The sequence below is a fragment of the Heptranchias perlo genome, chromosome 1 (genome assembly GCF_035084215.1).
Source record: "Heptranchias perlo isolate sHepPer1 chromosome 1, sHepPer1.hap1, whole genome shotgun sequence".
Lineage (NCBI taxonomy): Eukaryota > Metazoa > Chordata > Chondrichthyes > Hexanchiformes > Hexanchidae > Heptranchias > Heptranchias perlo.
The window spans coordinates 72,548,555-72,570,653 of NC_090325.1; the positions used below are offsets into that span (position 1 = coordinate 72,548,555).

Here is a 22,099-nt window from a genome sequence, read left to right on the forward strand (position 1 = left end):
GCTCAATCTCATTCCTGCATGTAGTAAATTCTTAGAGATTTTTAAAATGTCAAATTTTAATTTTTTTCCTTACTTTTCCTTTCTATCTCTCTTTTCTCTCTCTGTTAATCCAATCTTTCTTCCTCTCTCTTTATTTCTCTTTCTGTAACTGATTTGACTCCAATTCACCTTCCTTCGCCGTTGTTCCTCTGTTTCTTTCTCAATCCTTAAATCTCACTGGTTAAGGAGATACACTGTTGGTCCCGCCATTCATTAAGGTCCCTGATGGCCTGTTGCCCTCGCTATGCCATTATCAGCTAGCACTTCCAGCAAGTTATGGCCCAAAAAAATGTTGAGCTTAAGGGAGCAGGAAAAAATCTCCGCGAGATGCCTTGCTCCAGCAAGACTTGGCCCAACATATTGGTCTTTAAGTCTGTTACTATCTTGTGTGTTACAATCCATATTAGTGAAGTGTCCTAAAATCTATCTTATTGCATGTCATCGTTTTATTTTTCTTTATTTGTACTTCACGTATGTATTCACCAGAGCTAGCATAGCGTATGGGAGGGATTTGGGAGAACGATTCCATTGGTAGATGGCCTTTAAGAGCATGTCACATCATTCTTCTGGCCAACACTTTGTTCTGCTCACACCTTTGAGAAGAGGAAAAGTAATTTTCAACATTGTAGACCCATTTTTAAGATTTTGTTTCTTCAAATTAGTTAGGATTTTTTGATGAGTTTCTGTGTAGATTTCTACATAACAGTGTGCTGCAGCTTAGAACAATATTTGAGTTTGCAAACTTGTTGTCAAATGCTAATATCAGAACAAGTAGAGAGATTTACCAGGCCAAGGAAAGAGAAAGGAGTGTTGCAACTAATGAGCAGATCTGGCTTTTATCAAGTAATTAAAATGTGCTTATTTTACGTTCTTGGCACTAAAAAAAGAATCCTTGCAATAAGGTATTAAGATTGAAATTAAAAGTCACAATTAAAAGATTGTGTTGAAGGAGATTTACTTTGAGAATAAAAGATGGTGGTTTTAACACAAAAAGGAGAGAAGTCAGAGATCAGAGAAGTTTGGTGGTTTCAGACGGATAGAAGGCTTTTGATCAGGGGTGTCAAACTCAATTTACGTGGTGGGCCTCATCCGACATCCTGGCATTTGGCGTAGGCCACAGTCAGCAGTCATTTGGACACAGAGGTAGAAATTAGTATGTGTTCTGCCCTTTTTTTGGGCGAAAAATGGGTTCAATGTATACCAATTTCTGGGCGCATGGTCTTGGACCTAATCTGTGCCAGCATGGCCGCTGCCATATTGGTCCTCACTGATTTTAGACATCCCTGGTGGCTGCCTTAAATCAGCGTTGGATCATTTTAAATATGCAAAGAAGGGCCTTGCGCCCATTATAGGACTCTTCTGTAAAATGCGTGAAAAACTAGGTGGAGTATGCAAGTTCTGACTAGTTTTTCCAGTTCTACAGCGGCCTATACATGCTCCTTAAAGAACTTCACTTCCCCTTCCTCCCAATTCCACAGCATTACTATGGCCTGCTGCCGGCTGTACTCGGCCCTCCTGCACCTCCTCTATTGGAGCTTGTGATGTTCCGTGAATGCAGTGAGAATCCTCAATTGAGACAATCTTTCACGATCACAATCAAGAAATAATAGGAGCTTCTAACAAAGATAAAGCAATAATCATGGGGGACTTTAATCTACATATAGACTGGACAAATCAAATTGGCGAAGGTAGTCTGGAGGACGAGTTCATTGAATGCATTCAAGACCGTTTCCTAGAACAACACATCATGGAACCAACCAGGAAACAGGCTATTTTAGATCTTGCATTGTGTAATGAGACAGGGTTAATTAGTAATCTCACAATAAAGAATCCCCTGGGGAAGAGTGATCATAATGTGATAGAATTTTACTTTCAGTTTAAGAGTGACGTACTTAAGTCAGAAATTAGACTCTTCAACTTAAATAAAGCCCATTACATAGGTATGAGGGGTGAGTTGGCTGAGTTCAACTGGGAAATTAAATTAAAGGGTACGACAGTAGATAAGCAATGGCAAACATTTAAAGCAATATTTCAACATTCTTAACGAATATACATTCCATTGAGAAATAAAAACTCCACTGGAAAAGTGATTCATCCGTGGCTAACTAAAGAAGTTAAGGATAGTATTAGATTAAAAGAAGATGCCTATAATGTTGCCAAGAAGCATAGTAAGCCCAAGGATTGGGAGAGTTTTAGAAACCAGCAAAGGATAACCAAAAAATTGATAAAAAGGGAGAAAATAGAATATGAAAGTAAACTAGCAAGAAATATAAAAGCAGATTGTAAGAGCTTCTACAAGTATGTAAAAAGGAAGAGAGTAGCAAAAGTAAATGTTGGTCCCTTAGAGGCTGAGACAGGAGAAATTATAATGGGGATAAAGGAAATGGCAGAGATGTTAAACAAATCTTTTTTATCTGACTTCACAATAGAAGACACAAAAAAATACCAGAAATAGTGGGGAACCAAGGGGCTAATGAGAGTGAGGAACTTAAAGTAATTAATATCAGTAGAGAAAAGAAAGTACTGCAGAAACTAATCGACTAAAAGCCGATAAATCCCCTGGGTCTGATAGCCTACATCCTAGGATTTTAAAAGAGGTGGCTACAGAGATAGTGGATGCATTGTTTATGATCTTCCAAAATTCCCTAGATTCTAGAACAGTCCCAGCGGATTGGAAGGTAGCAAATGTAACCCTGCTATTCAAGAAAGGAGGGAGGGAGAAAACAGGGAACTACAGGCCAGTTATCCTGACATCAACAGTCGGGAAAATGCTGGAATCTATTATTAAGGAAGTTGTAACAGGGCACTTAGAAAATCATAATATGATTAGGTAAAGTCAACATGGGTTAATGAAAGGGAAATTGTGTTTGACAAATTTATTAGAGTTTTTTGAGGATGTAACTAGCAGGATAGATGAAGGGGAACCAGTGGACGTAGTATATTTGGATTTTCAAAAGGCATTCGATAAGGCGCCACATAAAAGGTTGTTACGCAAGATAAGGGCTCATGGGGTTTGGGGTAATGTATTAGCATGAATAGAGGATTGATTAACAGACAGAAAACAGAAAGTAGGGTCATTTTCAGGTTGGCAGGCTGTAACTAGTGGGGTGCCGCAAGGATCGGTACTTGGGCCTCAGCTATTTACAATCTATATTAATGACTTAGATGAAGGGACCAAGTGTAATGTATCCAAGTTTGCTGATGATACAAAACTAGGTGGGAAAGTAAACTGTGAGGAGGACACAAAGGGCTCAATTTTAAAAGCTTGCGGGATGGCAGTTGGGGGGTGAAGGTGCACGTGGTAAACCAGAATTTAAAAAAAAACTTAGGTTTTCCAACGCTATCATGATGTAATTGATGATGATTAAAGTTGTTTCCCGATTTCACGCCCACCAGCCAGCCTGATTGACAGGCTGGAATAGAGAGTGGTGTGTGCTGAAGTTCGGTAGAGGGGGGGGAAGAGAGAGGGGGATATCGGGGGGGCGGGGGGGGAAAGAGAGAGGGAGAGATCGGGGGGGAAGAGAGAGGGGAAGATTGGGGGGGAGACATTAGGGGCTGAGAGGGACATCGGAAAGGGAGACATTGGGGGGAGAGATAGACATCGGAGCAGGGTTGTTTAGGTGACGTGTGCAAAGGTAGTTTTATTTTTTTTTTACTTTCACCAGGCGTGAATTGGAAGCCATTGGAAAACTGCCCAGGTAAGTTTAAAATCATTTTAACTATCTACTATGTCAGAAATAAAGTACCTTAAGTACCTCAAAGTGGTACATTTGGTTCTTTAACTATCCATCCTGCCGGCTTTAATTGCCGATGGAACTTCCGCATTCAGGACGCACGCGCACACAGGCATGTCTGTGGGAAACCCGGAAGTTAGCGGGTTGGAGCAGGCTTCCTTGCCCGCTCGGGATTTTCCCGATTTTTCGCAGCCCCCAATGCACCCGCAATTTGATTTGAAAATCGGGGCCCAAGAGTCTGCAAAGGAATATAGACAGGTTAAGTGAGTGGGCAAGAAGGTGGCAAATGGAATATAATATGGGGAAATGTGAGGTTATTCACTTTGGTAGGAAGAATGAAAGAACAGAATTTTTTTTTTAAAGTTGAGAAACTATTAAATGTTGATGTTCAGAGAGATTTGGATGTCCTCATACAAGAAACATGGAAAGTTGGCATGCAGGTACAGCAAGCAATTAGGAAGGCAAATGGCATGTTGGCCTTTATTGCAAGGGGTTTGGAGTACAAGAGTAAGGAAGTCTTACTGCAATTGTACAGGGTTTTGGTGAGACCTCACCTGGAGTACTATGTATAGTTTTGGTCTCCTTATCCAAGGAAGAATATACTTGCGTTGGAGGCGGTGCAACGAAGGTTCACTAGATTGATTCCTAGGATGAGAGGATTGTCCTACGAGGAGAGATTGGGTAGAATTGACCTATACTCTCTGGAGTTCAGAAGAATGAGAGGTGATCTAATTGAAATATATAAGATTCTGAGGGGGCTTGACAGGGTAGATGCTGAGAGATTGTTTCCCCTGGCTGGAGAGTCCAGAACTAGGGGGCATTGTCTCAGGATAAGGGGTCGGCCATTTAAGATTGAGATGAGGAGAAATTTCTTCACCTGAGGGTTGTGGAATTCTCTACTCTAGGTGAATCAAGGGATATGGGGATCAGGCTGGAAAGTGGAGTTGAGGTCGAAAATCAGCCATGATGTTATTAAATGGCGGAGCAGGCTTGAGGGGCCGTATGGCCTACTCCTGCTCCTACTTATGTTCTTATGTTCACTATTTACCCATAGTAAGGTCCCCAAATTTCCCTCACCCCTTTACTGGCTGCTTCTCTCTCAGCGTTGCTGCAGCTCACCATGTTGCTGCTGCTCCCAGATGCCGGGCCCCACGGCCACCCCACCCCATCCCTCTCTCCACCCCCCCCCGCCCCCCCAGTGCCTAGTCTCGCTCTCTTACCCCGAGCCGGCATCCCTGACTCGTATTTCCCTAGACTCCCTCTCTCTCCTGAACCCGCAATTCCCAGTCTCAGACCCCCTCGAGCCATCTCCCGATCCCTATAATCCATTCTCCCTTACTCTCCCGAACCCCTCTACCCCAACCTTGGTCCCCGTCACCCTCCCCGACTGCCAGTCCTGTCTCCCTCTCTTCCCCCTGCCCCCAGCCCCAATCTCCCGGCTGCCCCCCAGTCCCAATCTAAGTCGCACTTTACTGGCACTTCTCATTCCACCCGTCTCTCACTGTCAAGATTAATTTCTTGCTGGTATACTCAAATTTATGTTCTTTTAAATTACATAATAGTCCAATTGCTGCAGGAAAAAACAGTCAAACAGAGAACAGCTAATCACACCACTTACATAATCAATCAACCAACCTATTATCAGCTTAAACCCACTCATAGGTAGGGACCAGATAAACAAGTTTAAATGGTTCTGAGTATTGAACAGTGAAAATGAAGTAAATTTAAGTTAAAATTCAATACAGTAAATAAATAAGTTTTAAAAAATAGTACTTGCCCAACTAACTCGCAGTGAGGTTAAATTCCACAATCTGTTGGCTGTTTGCTTTCTATTAGTTCCATTGCTCAAGATTAGTACGCTCAAATTTGTGACTACGTCAGTGAATATTGCTCAAATTGGAAGACACATCGTAAGGATTACATCTTAGAACTGTTTATATTCACTCATAAAATAGTAGTGCCAATTCTGGCCTCATTTCACAGCCAAAAATGAATCAGTGATAATTGGGAAGAAAAAATGCCATTTAAGCTAAGTAAAATAACATCCTTATCTACTGTCTTTCTTGACCACTAACTTTGATGGTTGCGTCTCTGCTTTTCTCTCCACTGATTAATTAAAATTGAGAATTTATCATTTGTAGACCCTGTGTTAACATTTGCATCAGAACATCAATATACTATGTATCCAGACCCCCCTCCTCTAGATTATCCCTATCTTTGTTTGATAAGATGTCATTCCTCTTGTAGTTGCCAATAGAGGACACAAACACAATTTAAATTTTTTTTTAAAGTGACACCTATTACTGAAAAATGTACTAAGCATCAAATGTAATATTTTTAAAGAATAATAGGGTTATCTGGTGGTACAAAGTGTACTCGGCATAATTGTTTTATATGCTTAGTTTTAAACCTCTTGGCATATTGCTTTGGCATGTAACCTATGTGAAAGCTGTTTATTGCCTTGCGCTCCATTCAACGAGACATTATCGCTTAATTATACCAACTGGTGGGTTATACTAACAGTTTCATTTTTCCATGTGTCATGTTTGACAGATTATATGTAATTATTTGACTATTATAATGGAGAAAGTATCTTTTGTCCAATGATACCAAATGCTGGAATATGGGATTAGAGTAGACAGGGCTTGATGGCCGGCGCGGACACGATGGGCCGAAGGGCCTCTATCCGTGCTGTATAACTCTATGACTCTATGGCTCTATGATGTAATAAACTAAACTGCAGTCTATATAGGACAAACATAAAATCATGATATTTTGCCACTATCGCAATTTTCTTCATTATTGTATCAAAAATATCACTTAAGATGTGAAAATGAATTGGTCTATTCATATTCCTATTTTTTTTAAAAGGAGAATGAAGTCTTTTTATTCTATGTACTCCCTCTTTATAAATTGTACGAGTCAATATCCCATGGCATTGCACACACACAGTTGAGACCAAGCACGTGATTTTAGTTCGGAGCTGAGATAGATATTCATAGATATTCGCTTGGGGAAACTGGAAGTCAAGTGAGTGTGTTGCAATCTGCGATTGCAACCCAATTGAAGATAAGTATTTGTGCTTCTGGGTTTCCAATGCGCCAGGCAGCCCGATTTACAGGCTGGCTGTCTTGTCAGGAGGGAAAGGAGCCGCAAATCGGAGAGGAGGGAGAGAGAGAGATCGTGACCGTGGAAGAAATCAGAGGTGGGGAAGTGGGACTAGCTGGATTGCTCTTGCATAGAGCTGACACGAACTTGATGGGCCGAATGGCTTCCTTCCATGCTCTAACCTTTCTATGATTCTACATGGATGACATAGGATGGGCCTTGGAGAAGATCGGGGAGGGGGTCCACCATCGTTGGGAGTCGGCCGATCACAGGGGTCCACTCAGGCCAAGTGAGCTTGTTGGGCCTGGATGAAGCACTCCTGCTCCTCCTGACCCACAAGCAGTGCAATAAACGCACTCACCTCATGGATCCAGCCCTTATCGCCTGCTTTCATCTCACGTGAATCAGAGGCGATGGGAAACCCAAACAGGTACGGTAAAATTCGTTTGACGTTTCTAATACACAAAAAATTAATGCCTCAACTATCGCAATGTGGTACGTTGCTTCTTTAAGTATTGGCCCGCCGGCTTTAAGTGGGGACAGGACTTCCGGATTTCTGTTGGGCGCATGCATCCAAACGTGCCTGGGTTAAACCCGGAAATGGGCGCGTTGGAACCAGGATGCATTCCCACTCCAAAAACAAACTAATTTTACTGCCCTCCCACGCCCAGCACACCCGTTCTTGGGGTTTAAAATTAACCCCCAAGTGTAGCTTTCAAGTTAAGCGGAGTTAGAGGGTGGGGAATGATTTGACCAGGGCATTCAGATGTAATCCTGTCCCCATTTAAAAGTCGTGCGTTCTGTTCCTATCTTTAGATAATACTTTGATTTTATCTCATTAGTTTTTACAGTTAAATAGCAAAACTAATGGGAAGTTGGGAAGCGGAGGAGTGGTGTTGGTTGGAGCATAGTAGTTTCCCTGCAGTACAGGCTGAGGAGCTGGGAGATGGAAAACTGAGGCACCGCAGGGCCACAACTGGCAAGAGAGTCTAATTACAAGGTGGCAAGTTTGCATAGCCAGCTTCCATTATGAATGCGGACATAGCAATTTATAGTGGAAAAATATGATTTCACACAAAGAGTAATGGAAATCTGAAACTCTCCTCCCTCTAAAGGGCTGTGTATGCTCGGTCGTACGAACATACGAATTAAGAGCAGGAGTAGGTCATTTGGCCCCTCGAGCCTGCACTGCCATTTGATAAGATCATGGCTGATCTGATTGTGACCTCAATCCTACTTTCACGCCTACCAACTATAACCTTTGACTCCCTTGTTAATCAGGAATCTATTTAACTCAGCCTTAAAAATATTCAATGACCCTGCCTCCACCGCTCTCTGGGGAAAGGAGTTCCACAGACTCACAACCCTCGGAGAGAAAAAAATTCTCATCTCCGTCTTAAATGGGAGGCCCCTTATTTTTATAAATGACAACATTCCATTTGCCTTCCTAATCACGTGCTGTACCTGCATACTAACTTTTTGTGATTCATGTACTAGGACACCCAGATCCCTCTATACCTCAGAGTTCTGCAATCTCTCCATTTAAATAATGTACTGCTTTTCTATTCCTCCTGCCAAAGTGGACAAGTTCACGTTTTCCCACATTATACTCCATCTGCCAAATTTTTGCCACTCACTTAGCCTATCTATTTCCCTTTGCAGACTCCTCATGTCCTCTTCACAACTTACTTTCCTACCTGCCTTGTGTCATCAGCAAATTTAGCAACCATACATTCAGTCCCTTCATCCAAGTTATTGAAATAGTTGAGGCCCAAGCACTGATCCCTGTGACACTCCACTCGTAACATCTTGCCAACCTGAAAATGACCCATTTATGCCTACTCTCTGTTCCTGTTAGCTAACCAATCCTTTATCCATGCTAATGTGTTACCCCTACACCATGAGATTTTATTTTGTGTAGTATCCTTTGATGTGGCACCTTGTCAAAAGCCTTCTGGAAATCCAAGTACACCACATCCACGGGATCCCCTTTATCCACGTTGCTTGTTACTTCCTCAAAGAACTCTAATAAATTAGTCAAACTCGATTTCCCTTTCACAAAGCCGTGTTGACTCTGCCTGATTGCATTGAGATTTTCTAAGTGCCCTGCTATAACATCCTTAATAATAGATTCTGGCATTTTCCCTATGACAGATGTTAAGCTAACTGGCCTTTAGTTTCCTTCTTTCTGCCTCCCTCCTTTCTTGAATAGAGGAGTTACATTTGCTATTTTCCAATCTGATGGGACCAGAATCTAGGGAACATTGGAAAATTAATACCAATGCATCTACTATCTCTGTAGCCACTTCTTTTAAGACCGTAGAATGAAGTCCGTCAGGACCTGGGGACTTGTCAGCTTTTAGTTCAAATATTTTTTTCAGAACCCCTTCCTTGGTGATTGTAAATGTTTTAAGTTCCTCCCTCCCTTTCACCTCTTGATTCACAATTATTTCAGGCATGTTATTCGTATCCTCCACAGTGAAGACGGACGCAAAGTATCTGTTCAATTCATCCGACATTTCCTTATTCTCCATTATTAATTCCCCACACTCAATTTCTAAAAGACCGACGCTCATTTTACTTACTCTTTTCCTTTTTAAATACCTGTAGAAACTCTTACTATCTGTTTTTATATTTCTAGTTAGCTTTCTCTCGAACTCTAATTTCTCCCTCCTTATTATTCTTTTAGTCATTCTTTGCTGTTTTTTATATTCTGCCCGATATTCTGACCTGCCACTAATCTTCGCGGAATTGTATGCTTTTTCTTTCAATTTGATATTATCTTTAAATTCCTTGGTTAGCCGCGGATGGTACGTCCTTCCCCTAGAGGCTTTCTTTCTCTGGAATGTATCTTTGCTGAGTGTTATGAAATATCTCATTAAATGTCTGCCACTGCATCTCTACTGACACATCCCTTAACATAAGTTCCCAGTTCGCTTTAGCCACTCTGTCTTCATGCCCTCATAATTGCCTTTATTTAAGTTTAAAACACTAGTCTTAGACTTACTCTTCTCTCCCTCAAATTGAATGTGAAATCCAATCATATTGTGATCACTGCTACCTAGAGGCTCCTTTGCTGACAAAGTCACCATGGGTTTATGAAAGGGAAATCATGGTTAACAAATCTACTGGAGTTTTTTGAGGAGGTAACTAGTAGAATAGATAGTGGAGAACCAGTGGATGTGGTGCACTTGGATTTTCAGAAGGCTTTTGATAAGGTCCCACACAAGAGGTTAGTGTGCAAAGTTAAAGCACATGGGATTGGGGGGAATATACTGGCATGGATTGAGAATTGGTTGACAGACAGGAAACAGAGAGTAGGAATAAATGGGTCTTTTTCCAGGTGGCAGGCAGTGACTAGTGGGGTACCGCAGGGATCAGTGCCCCAGCTAGTCACAATATATATCAGTGGTTTGGATGAGGGAACTGAATGTAACATTTCCAAGTTTGCAGACAACAGAAAGCTGGGATGGAATGTGAGCTGTGAGGAGGATGCAAAGGGGCTCCAATGTGATTTAGACAAGTTGGGTGAGTGGGCAAGAACATGGCAGATGCAGTATAATGTGGATAAATGTGAGGTTATCCACTTTGGTTGTAAAAACAGAAAGGCAGATTATTATCTGAATGGTGATAGATTGGGAAAAGGGGAGGTGCAACGAAACCTGGGTGTCCTTGTGCACCAGTCGCTGAAAGCGAGCATTCAGGTGCAGCAAGCAGTTAGGAAGGCGAAATGGTATGTTGGCCTTCATTGCAAGAGGATTTGAGTACAGGAACAGGGATGTCTTACTGCAGTTGTACAGGGCCTTGGTGAGACCACATCTGGAGTATTGTGTGCAGCTTTGGTCTCCTTATCTGAGGAATGGTGTCCTTGCCACGGAGGGAGTGCAACAAAGGTTTACCAGACTGATTCCTGAGATGTATGAGGAGAGATTGGGTCGACTAGGCCTATATTCACTAGAGTTTAGACGAATGAGAGGTGATCTCATTGAAACATATAAAATTCTAACAGGACTAAACAGACTAGATGCAGGGAGGATGTTCCCGATGGCTGGGGAATCCATAACCAGGGGTCACAGTCTCAGGGTACAGGGTATGCCATTTAGAACCGAGATGAGGAGAAATTTCTTCACTCAGAGGGTGGTGAACCTGTGGAATTCTCTACCACAGAAGGCAGTGGAGGCCAAGTCATTAGATATATTCAAGAAAGAGATAGATATATTTCTTAATGCTAAAGGGATCAAGGGATATGGGGGATAAAGCGGGAACAGGGTACTGAGTTAGACGATCAGCCATGATCATTTTGAATGGTGGAGCAGGCCCGAAGGGCCGACTTACTCCTGTTTTCTATGTTTCTACAATGAGGTCATTAATTAATCCTGTCTCGTTTCACATTCCAGATCTAGAATAGCCTGCTCTCTGGCTCTAGAACATGCTGCTCTAAGAAACTGTCCCGAAAGCATCTTCCAGGCTACCTTCCAATCAGATTCTTCCGATCTATATGTAGATTAAAATCACCCATGATTCTCACTGTTCCTTTCTCACAAGCCCCCATTATTTCTTCCTGTATACCCTGTCCTACAGTGTGGTTACTGTTAGGGGGCCTATAAACTACTTCCACATGTGACTTCTTGCCTTTACTATTTCTTATCTCTACCCAAACTGATTCTACATCTTGGTCTTTAGAAGTAAGGTCATTTCTCTCTATTATACTCCTGTCATCCTTAATTAACAAAGCTACCTCTCCACCTTTTCCTAGCTTCCTGTCCTTCCAAAATGTCAAGTACCCTTGAATATTCAGGTTCCAGCTTTTGTCATCTTGCAGCCATGTCTCTGTAATGGCTATCAGATTGTACATATTTATTTCTATTTGAGCTGTCAATTCATCCATTTTGTTACGTATGCTACGCGCATTCAGATACAAAGCCTTTAGTGCTGTCTTTTTACTATTTTTGCAACCTCTAGCCTTATTTGCTGGCGCACTCTTTAAGTTTGCATGCTCTGTCCCTTCCTGCCACTCTCTGATTATCATTTCCCTTATTGCTGCCTTGCTCTCTTGCCTTGTCTTTTTTTAATTTATCACATCTTCCCTTACTTGATTCCTCGCCCCCACTATTTAGTTTAAAGCCTTCTCTACCCCCCTAGTTATACGATTCGCCAGAACACTGACCCCAGCAAGGTTCAGATGAAGGCCGTCCCAACAGTTCAGTTCGCACTTTCCCCAGTACTGGTGCCAGTGCCCCGTGAATCGAAACCCATTTCTCCCACACCAATCTTTGAGCCACGAAGTTAACTCTGTAATCTTATTTACCCTATGCCAATTTGCTCGAAGCTCAGGTAATAATCCTGAGATTATCACCTTTGAGGTTCTGCTTTTTAATTTACCCCCTAGCTGCTCATACTCCCGAAGCAGAACCTCTTCCCTTGCCCTGCCTATGTCGTTGGTACCTACATGGACCACGACAACTGCATCCTCCCCCTCCCACTGCAAGTTCCTCTCCAGCCCAGAGCAGATGTCACGAACTCTGGCACTGGGCAGGCAACACAGCCTTCTGGACTCTCGTTCTCGGCTGCAGAGAACGATGTCTATTCCCCTGACCACACTGTCCCCTACCACCACTACATTCCTACTAACTCCCCCCATTTGAGTGGCTTTCTGTACCATGGTACCACAGTCAGTTTGCTCATCCACCTTGCAGCCCCCACTTTCGTCCATACAGGCTGAAGCACCTCCAACCTGTTGGACAATTGCAAAGGTTGAGGCTCCTCCACTTCTACCTTCTCGATCACCTTACCTGCCTTGCTCGCAGTCACACCCTCCTGTCCCTGACCACTGACCAATTTAACTGACCTTATCCTAAGGAGTGTGACCGCCTCCTGGAACCGAATGTCCAGGTATTTTTCCTCCTCCACAGCCATGGACAACTAAAGAGGTAAGGGACAGTATAAGACATAAGGAAAGGGCATACAAAAAGGCAAAAAATGGCACAGATCCTGGCGAATGGGAAAGATACAAAGATCAACAAAGGGAATATGAAAAGAAACTTGCAAGGGATATCAAAACCAATACGAAGAACTTTTATAGTTACATTAGGAAAAAGAGGGTGGTCAGGAGCAGTGTTGGCCCCTTAAAAACTGAAAGTGGTGATATTGTCATTGACAATGGGGAAATGGCGGACAAGTTGAACAATTACTTTACGTCAGTATTTACAGTAGAAAAAGAGGATAGCATGCCGGAAATCCCAAGAAAACTAATATTGAATCGGGGACAGGGACTCGATAAAATTAATATAAGTAAAGCAACAGTAATGAAGAAAATAATAGCACTAAAGAGTGACAAATCCCCAGGACCAGATGGTTTCCATCCCAGGGTTTTAAAGGAAGTAGGTGAGCACATTGCAGATGCCCTAACTATAATCTTTCAAAGTTCTCTAGATTCAGGAACTGTCCCTCTAGATTGGAAAATTGCATATGTCGCTCCGGTTTTTAAGAAAGGAGAGAGAGGGAAACCGGGGAATTATAGACCAGTTAGCCTAACATCTGTTGTGGGGAAAATGCTGGAGTCTGTAATTAAGGATAAGGGTGACTGAACACCTCGAGAATTTTCAGTTAATCAGAGAGCCAGCGTGGATTTGTGAAAGGTAGGTCGTATCTGACAAACCTGATTGAATTTTTTGAAGATGTGACTGAAGTAGTGGACAGGGGAATGTCAATGGATGTTATTTATATGGACTTCCAGAAGGCATTTGACAAGGTCCCACATAAGAGACTGTTAGCTAAGATAGAAGCCCATGGAATCGAGGGAAAAGTACGGATTTGGTTAGGAAGTTGGCTGAACGAAAGGCGACAGAGAGTAGGGATAATGGGTAGGTACTCACATTGGCAGGATGTGACTAGTGGAGTCCCACAGGGATCTGTCTTGGGGTCTCAATTATTCACAATATTTATTAGATGAAGGCATAGAGAGTCTGATATCTAAGTTTGCTGATGACACAAAGATTGGTGGCATTGTAAGCAGTGTAGATGAAAACATAAAATTACAAAGCAATATTGATAGATTAGGTGAATGGGCAAAACTGTGGCAAATGGAATTCAGTGTAGACAAATGTGAGGTCATCCACTTTGGATCAAAAAAGGATAGAACAGGGTACTTTGTAAATGGTAAAAAGTTAAAAACAGTGGATGTCCAAAGGGACTTAGGGGTTCAGGTACATAAATCATTGAAGTGTCATGAACAGGTGCAGAAAATAATCAAGAAGGCTATTGGAATGCTGGCCTTTATATCTAGAGGACTAGAGTACAAGGGAGCAGAAGTTATGCTGCAGCTATACAAAACTCTGGTTAGACCGCACCTGGAGTACTGGGCACCGCTCCTTCGGAAGGACATATTGGCCTTGGAGGGAGTGCAGCGTAGGTTTACTAGAATGATACCCGGACTTCAAGGGTTAAGTTACGAGGAGAGATTACACAAATTGGGGTTGTATTCTCTGGAGTTTCGAAGGTTAAGCGGTGATCTGATCGAAGTTTATAAGATATTAAGGGGAATGGATAGGGTGGATAGAGAGAAACTATTTTCGCTGGTTGGGGATTCTAGGAGTAGGGGGCACAGTCTAAAAATTAGAGCCAGACCTTTCAGGAGCGAGATTAGAAAACATTTCCACACACAAAGGGTAGTAGAAGTTTGGAACTCTCTTCCACAAATGGCAATTGATGCTAGCTCAATTGCTAAATTTAAATCTGAGATAGATAGCTTTTTGGCAATCAAAGGTATTAAGGGATATGGGCCAAAGGCAGGTATATGGAGTTAGATCACAGATCAGCCATGATCTTATCAAATGGCGGAGCAGGCACGAGGGGCTGAATGGCCTACTCCTGTTCCTATGTATCACAGTGTCTGCAGCTCGGCCTCCAGCTCAATAACTCAGGTCAATTGAAATTTTCAAGACTCAGATCGATTTTTGTTAGATAAGGATATCAAGGGATATGGAGAAAATTGGACCAGGTCGTGCAAACGTAATTCAGTCATCAGTTTGTAGTCGTACATTTGTCCTTTTTATATTTTCATTATAAATTCCTATGTTCAAAATTTTAAATGGAAATTGCTTATGTAAACCTAACATCCTTCCACCGGTGGTGACACTGCAGTGGCTCCACTGGTAGGAAGGAATAATTACCGACTGACAAGTTTACGTAGGCAGTTTCTTTTTTAAATCTGGAAATAGAAATTTATAATGGGAACAGGTTGACAGGAAATGCACGGGAATAAAAGATTTACAATGGCATGATAAGTCAAACTCCACCTTTATTAAAATGTATTCTGGGATTTTTATTAGTGCTTTGGAGACTGAATTTCACAACTCTGCCCATTATTCTATTAATGTATTCTGGGATTTTTATTAGTGCTTTGGAGACTGAATTTCACAACTCTGCCCATTATTTTATCAAAATTGTAAATTAATGGCCTTTATTTTAAATGTATTCCTTTACCTATGTATTTCATTTTTATCCCTTCCCATTTTAAAGCTGAAAATACTCAGCAAGGTGGTATGTAAAATGCACCAAATAGAAATAATACCTGATTGGGGGAGGGTAAATTTTTGGGGGGCATCTCCCGTTCTGCTGCCATAAATTTTGCGGAAGTTTGGCTGAAACCCCGTTTACTCGTATAAATGGGTTTTCTACCAAAGTTAGGGCGGTGGAGCAGGAGAAGCCTCAAGGAAATTAACCCACTTGGTATTTAGTGGTACTGGTGAGGGGGAGTTGGGTTTAGCTACATTTGGGGACAGTCCTGTGCTCCGGTAGCAAATGGAGGCAGACTTGGTAGCACTCAGGAATGGTACTGGAGTGGAGTCTTAAAGTTTGAAAGTACTGTAGTGGGGCTGCTCGCGTTTAGCAGCATGGGGAATCCTTTCATCTGGGATCACCGGAGGGAGAACCCGGGGTTTGTTAGAACTGTGGAAGGTGGAGCTGAGGTTTAGCACATTTAAGGGTTGACGGTGAGGTTGAGCTCACTGGTAGATTCCTGGTGACTGAACTGATGCATTCAGGAAAATGAGGTAATTTGCACAAATTCCGACTGCACAATCTAAATTCAACTCTGTGTCACAGCCCTGGTCAAAATATGAAGTTGAAGCCTAGACTTCTGGGAGAGTAAAAACGTTAATGAAGCTATTAAAACACACAAAATAGAATTCAGTGGATATATTTAATAATATTATTGTGAAATACATAATCTTATGAATTTTATTTGGGCATTGGATATTTCAGTTCCTAGGGGGGGAAATGGTGGATGAAAAAAAATTTTAGAAAGAATTTTAAATGTTTTTTGGAAGATTGCGCAATCACAGTGACAAGTTTATATAGCCAAAACCCATTCATTCTAAATGTGGACATAGAAATTTATAATGAGATAAGATTGGCACAAAAATGTGAAAAGTTGTACACACAGGAAGTATGCATAGAGGTAAGATTTTTAATAAGATATATAGAGAGATTTACGCTGATATCTCTTCGAATTTTTTAAAACACCAATTTTGTTGCTACATAGAGACCCTCACATACGTTTCCAACTTGGCCAGTCTGATGAAATCAGATACAGGGAGCGTCCCAGACTACAGACTAACTCTATTACAAGGTATAACTTCAAACCGCCTGGGACCCACTCCAGAGGTGGCAAAAACGAGGATACCACTCCACAGGCTGGGAATTTGTGATCCAAGTTAACCAGAGATTGAAAATGGTTCTGCAATATGTTGGGGCTACTTGTGTTCTAAATTCACCCCATTTAGCTGTGGAGCTGATTTAGTGCACTCGCCTATTTTTAAATCTTACCTGATGAGCTTGAGCATAGAGGTTGGGAAAGACAGAGGGTGGGATAGACAGAGATTGAACCTGTAACGGAGTGAAACGCTAACAGGGTGATGACATTCAACTGGGAATTTGGTGAGTGTGGGAATTAGGTGAAGAGGAGGAAGGAGGTGCTAAGTGATTGAAACCAAAGAATTATATACTAAGACTGAGCAGAGCATAAAGGGAGCTGCATGAGGAATCAGAACAAGGCAAGGAGGAGCACCGAGGGTAAGTCAGTAAGTATTTAGTTCATTGGTTAGTGTTTTTTAGTGGTTAGTGTTTTAGTGTCAGATAAACAGATGGTCACCCTGCAGCTGTGGAGAGGGATTGGATGACCACCAGACAGACGAGGAGCAACAGGCAGGCTGTGCAGGAGTCCCATGGGAGTGTGGCACTCACAAACTGGGGGACTCCGGGTGTTGACACCTCAGGGGAGTGAAGTCAAGAGCAAATCCACACCACTGTGGGAGACTCAGCTGCACAGTAGGGCAAAAGAAATGCAGTTGTTATAGGGGATTCGACAGTCAGGGGGATAGACAGGCGTTTCTGTAACCGCCAACATGAGTCCCGAATGATGTGTTGCCTCCCTGGTGCCAGGGTAAAGGACATCACTGAGCGGGTGCAGAACATTTTGAAGCGGGAAGTCATGGCCCATGTGGGAACCAATGACATAGGAAAGAAAAGGAGCGAGCTCCTGCAATCAGAGTTTCAGGAGCTAGAAAAGAAGTTAAAAAGCAGGACCTCAAAGGTAGTAATCTCTGGATTACTCCCAGTGCCCCATGCTAGTGAGTACAGGAATAGTAGGATAAGACAGGTTAATGGGTGGCTGGAGCAATGGTGCAGGAGGGAGGCACAAGTAGCACTAGAGTAAAGAATAGTTCAGAAATAGGAGGGATCAGACAGAGGGCAAATGCAAGGCCAATCAGCCTAATATCAGTGGTGGGGAAACTTTTAGAGACAATAATCCGGGACACAATTAATTGGCACTTGGAAAAGAATGGGCTAATAAATGAAAGTCAGCACAGATTTGCCAAAGGAAAATCATGTTTGATTAACTTAATTGAGTTCTTTGATGAAGTAACGGAGAGGGTTGATGAGGGTGGTGCGGTTGATGTTGTGTATATGGACTTTCAAAAAGCATTTGATAAAGTACCATGTAATGAACTTGTTAGCAAAATTAAAACCCATGGGATTAAAGGGACAGTGGCAGCGTAGATACAAAATTGGCTAGGGAACAGAAAGCAAAGAGTAGTGGTGAATGGTTGTTTTTCAGACTGGAGGAAAGTATACAGTGTTACTCAGAGATGAGTATTTAGGACCACTGCTCTTTTTGGTATACATTAATGACCTGGACTTGGGTATAGAGGGTATAATTTCAAAGTTTGCAGATGACGTGAAACTCGGAAATGTAGCAAACAGTGTGGGGGATAGCAACAGACTTCAGGAGGACATAAACAGACTGCTGAAATGGGCAGACACATGGCAGATGAAATTTAACGCAGAGAAATGTGAAGTGATGCATTTTGGCAGGAAGAATGAGGAGAGGCAATATAAATTAATGGTACAATTTTAAAGGGAGTACAGGAATAGAGAGACCTGGGGTGCACATACACAAATCTTTGAAGGTGGCAGGACAAGTTGAGAAAAGCATATGGGATCCTGGGCTTTATTAATAGAAGCATGGAGTACAAAAGCAAGGAAGTTATGTTAAATCTTTATCAAACACTGGTTATGCCTCAACTGGAGTATTGTGTTCAATTCTGGGCACCACACTTTAGGAAGGATATCCAGGCCTTCGAGAGAGGTTTTTTTTTATTCGTTCATGGGATGTGGGCGTCACTGGCAAGGCCAGCATTTATTGCCCGTTCCTAATTGCCCTTGAGAAGGTGGTGGTGAGCCGCCGCCTTGAACCGCTGCAGTCCATGTGTTGAAGGTTCTCCCACAGTGCTGTTAGGTAGGGAGTTCCAGGATTTTGACCCAGCGACCATGAAGGAGCAGCAATATATTTCCGAGACGGGATGGTGTATGACTTGGAGGGGAACGTGCAGGTGGTGTTGTTCCCATGTGCCTGCTGCCCTTGTCCTTCCAGGTGGTAGAGGTCGCGGGTTTGGGAGGTGCTGTCGAAGAAGCCTTGGCGAGTTGCTGCAGTGCATCCTGTGGATGGTACACACTGCAGCCACGGTGTGCCGATGGTGAAGGGAGTGAATGTTTAGGGTGGTAGATGGGGTACCAATCAAGCGGGCTGCTTTGTCCTGGATGGTGTCGAGCTTCTTGAGTGTTGTTGGAACTGCACTCATCCATCGTACTGTGCCTTGTAGATGGTGGAAAGTCAGGAGGTGAGTCACTTGCCGCAGAATACCCAGCCTCTGACCTGCTCTTGTAGTCACAGTATTTATGTGGCTGGTCCAATTAAGTTTCTGGTCATTGGTGACCCCCAGGATGTTGATGGTGGGGGATTCGGCAATGGTAATGCCATTGAATGTCAAGAGGAGGTGGGTTAGACTCTCTCTTGTTGGAGATGGTCATTGCCTGGCACTTATCTGGCGCAAATGTTACTTGCCACTTATGAGCCCAAGCCTGGATGTTGTCCAGGTCTTGCTGCATGCGGGCACAGACTGTTTTGTTATCTGAGGGGTTGCGAATGGAACTGCACACTGCAATCATCAGTGAACATCCCCATTTCTGACCTTATGATGGAGGGAAGGTCATTGATGAAGCAGCTGAAGATGGTTGGGCCTAGGACACTGCCCTGAGGAACTCCTGCAGCAATGCCCTGGGGCTGAGATGATTGGCCTCCAACAACCACTACCATCTTCCTTTGTGCTATGTATGACTCCAGCCTCTGGAGAGTTTTCCCCCAATTCCCATTGACTTCAATTTTACTAGGGCTCCTTGGTGCCACACTCGGTCAAATGCTGCCTTGATGTCAAGGCAGTCACTCTCACCTCACCTCTGGAATTCAGCTTTTTTGTCAATGTTTGGACCAAGGCTGTAATGAGGTCTGGAGCCGAGTGGTCCTGGCGGAACTCAAACTGAGCATCGGTGAGCAGGTTATTGGTGAGTAAGTGCCGCTTGATAGCACTGTCGATGACACCTTCTATCACTTTGCTGACAATTGAGAGTAGAGTGATGGGGCAGTAATTGGCCGGATTGGATTTGTCTTGCTTTTTATGGACAGGACATACCTGGGCAATTTTCCACATTGTCGGGTAGATGCCAGTGTTGTAGCTGCACTGTGCTTGTCTAGAGGCACGGCTAGTTCTGAAGGACAATTCTTCAGCACTACAGCCAGGATGTTGTCGGGGCCCATAGCCTTTGTTGTATCCAGTGCACTCAGCCGTTTCTTGATATCACGTGGAGTGAATCGAATTGGCTGAAGACTGGCATCTGTGATGGTGTGGATATCGTGAGGAGGCCGAGATGGATCATCCACTCGGCACTTCTGGCTGAAGACGACTTCAAACGCTTCATCCTTTTCTTTTGCACTCACATACTGGACTCTGCCATCATTGAGGATGGGGATGTTTGCAGAGCCTCCTCCTCCCGTTAGTTGTTTAATTTTCCACCACCATTCACGACTGGATGTGGCAGGACTGCAGAGCTTTGATCTGATCCGTTGGTTGTGGAATCGCTTAGCTTTGTCTATGGCATGTTGCTTCCGCTGTTTAGCATGCATGTAGTCCTGAGTTGTAGCTTCACCGGGTTGGTACCTCGTTTTTAGGTATGCCTGGTGCTGCTCCTGGCATGCTCTTCTGCACTCCTCATTGAACCAGGGTTAATCCCCTGTCGGGCCATGAGATTATAGATTGGGCTGGAATACAACTCAGCTCCTGCTGATGGCCCACAGCGCCTCATGGATGCCCAGTTTTGAGCTGCTAGATCTGTTCTGAATCTATCTCATTTAGCACGGTGGTAGTACCACACAACGCGTTGGACGGTGTCCTCAGTGTGAAGATGGGACTTCGTCTCCACAAGGACTGTGCGGTGGTCACTCCTACCAATACTGTCATGGACAGATGCATCTGCAACAGGTAGATTGGTGAATACTAGGTCAAGTAGGTTTATCCCCCGTGTTGGTTCGCTCACCACCTGCTGCAGGCCCAGTCTGGCAGCTACGTCCTTCAGAACTCGGCCAGCTCGGTCAGTAGTGGTGCTACCGAGTCGCTCTTGATGATGGACATTGAAGTCCCCCACCCAGCATACATTCTGTGCCCTTGCTCCCCTCAGTGCTTCCTCCATGTGGTGCTCAACATGGAGGAGAACTGATTCGTCAGCTGAGGGAGGGTGGTAGGTGGTAATCTGCAGAAGGCTTCCTTGACCTGATGCCATGAGATTTCATGGAGTCTGGAGACAATGTTGAGGACTCCCAGGGCCACACCCTCCTGATTGTATACCACTGTACCGCTACCTCCGGTGGGTCTATCCTGCCGCTGGGACAGGACATACCCAGGGATGGTGATGGAAGAGTCTGGGATGTTAACTGAGAGGCGTGATTCTGTAAATATGGCTACGTCAGGCTGTTGCTTGACTAGTCTGTGGGACAGCTTTCCCCATTTTGACGCAAGTCCCCAGATGTTAGTGAGGAGGACTTTGCAGGGTCGACTGGGCTTGGTTTGCCTTTCTCGTGTCCGGTGCCTAGTCGTCCGATGCCGGGTGGTCCGTCCGGTTTTATTCTCATTGTGACTTTCTGTAGCGAGATTGTACAACTGAGTGGCTTGCTAGCCCATTTCAGAGGGCAATTAAGAATCAACCACATTGCTGTAGGTCTGGAGTCACATATAGGCCAGACCAGGTAAGGACGGCAGGTTTCCTTCCCTAAAGGCCAAGGTGCAGAAGAGATTTACTAGAATGATGCCAGGGATGAGGGACTTCAGTTATGTGGAGAGACTGTAGAAGCTGGGGTTGTTCTCCTTTGAACAGAGAAGGTTAAAGGGAGATTTGATAGAGGTGTTCAAAATCATGAACGGGTTTTGACAGAGTAAATAAGGAGAAATTGTTTCCAGTGGCAGTAGGGTCGGTAACCAGAGAACTCAGATTTCAGGTGATCGCCAAAAGGCCAGAGTTGACATGAGGAAACATGTTTTTATGCAGCGAGTTGTAATGATCTGGAATGCACTGCCTGAAAGGGTGGTGGAAGCAGATTCAATAGTAACTTTCAGAAGGGAATTGGATAAATACTTGAAGGGAAAAAATTTACAGGGCTATGGGGAAAGAGCAGGGGAATGGAACTAATTGGATAACTCTTTCAAAGAGCCGACACCGGCACGATGGGCCGAATGGCGGCCTCCTATGCTGTGCCTACTATGATGTTGATCAAAAAAAAATGTTAAAACTTTTGTTGTCTTGAACAATTTGTTTGAGAGATTATTCTG

The 22,099-nt window shown here is 43.4% G+C and overlaps 1 protein-coding gene across 2 annotated transcripts in view; it reads left to right on the top strand.

Moving 5' to 3' along the window:
- The window catches only part of cwc27 (CWC27 spliceosome associated cyclophilin), a 304,048-nt gene that overhangs the window by 220,351 nt on the left and 61,598 nt on the right, over positions 1-22,099 (top strand). The window contains exon 12 of one of the 2 annotated variants that reach the window (XM_067986629.1): positions 3,705-3,737. The exons of the other annotated variant lie outside the window; for it this stretch is intronic. Within the exon in view, the coding sequence (XP_067842730.1) occupies positions 3,705-3,737 (33 nt within the window). The remainder of the gene's footprint in view (positions 1-3,704; positions 3,738-22,099) is intronic. 2 annotated transcript variants of the gene reach the window in all.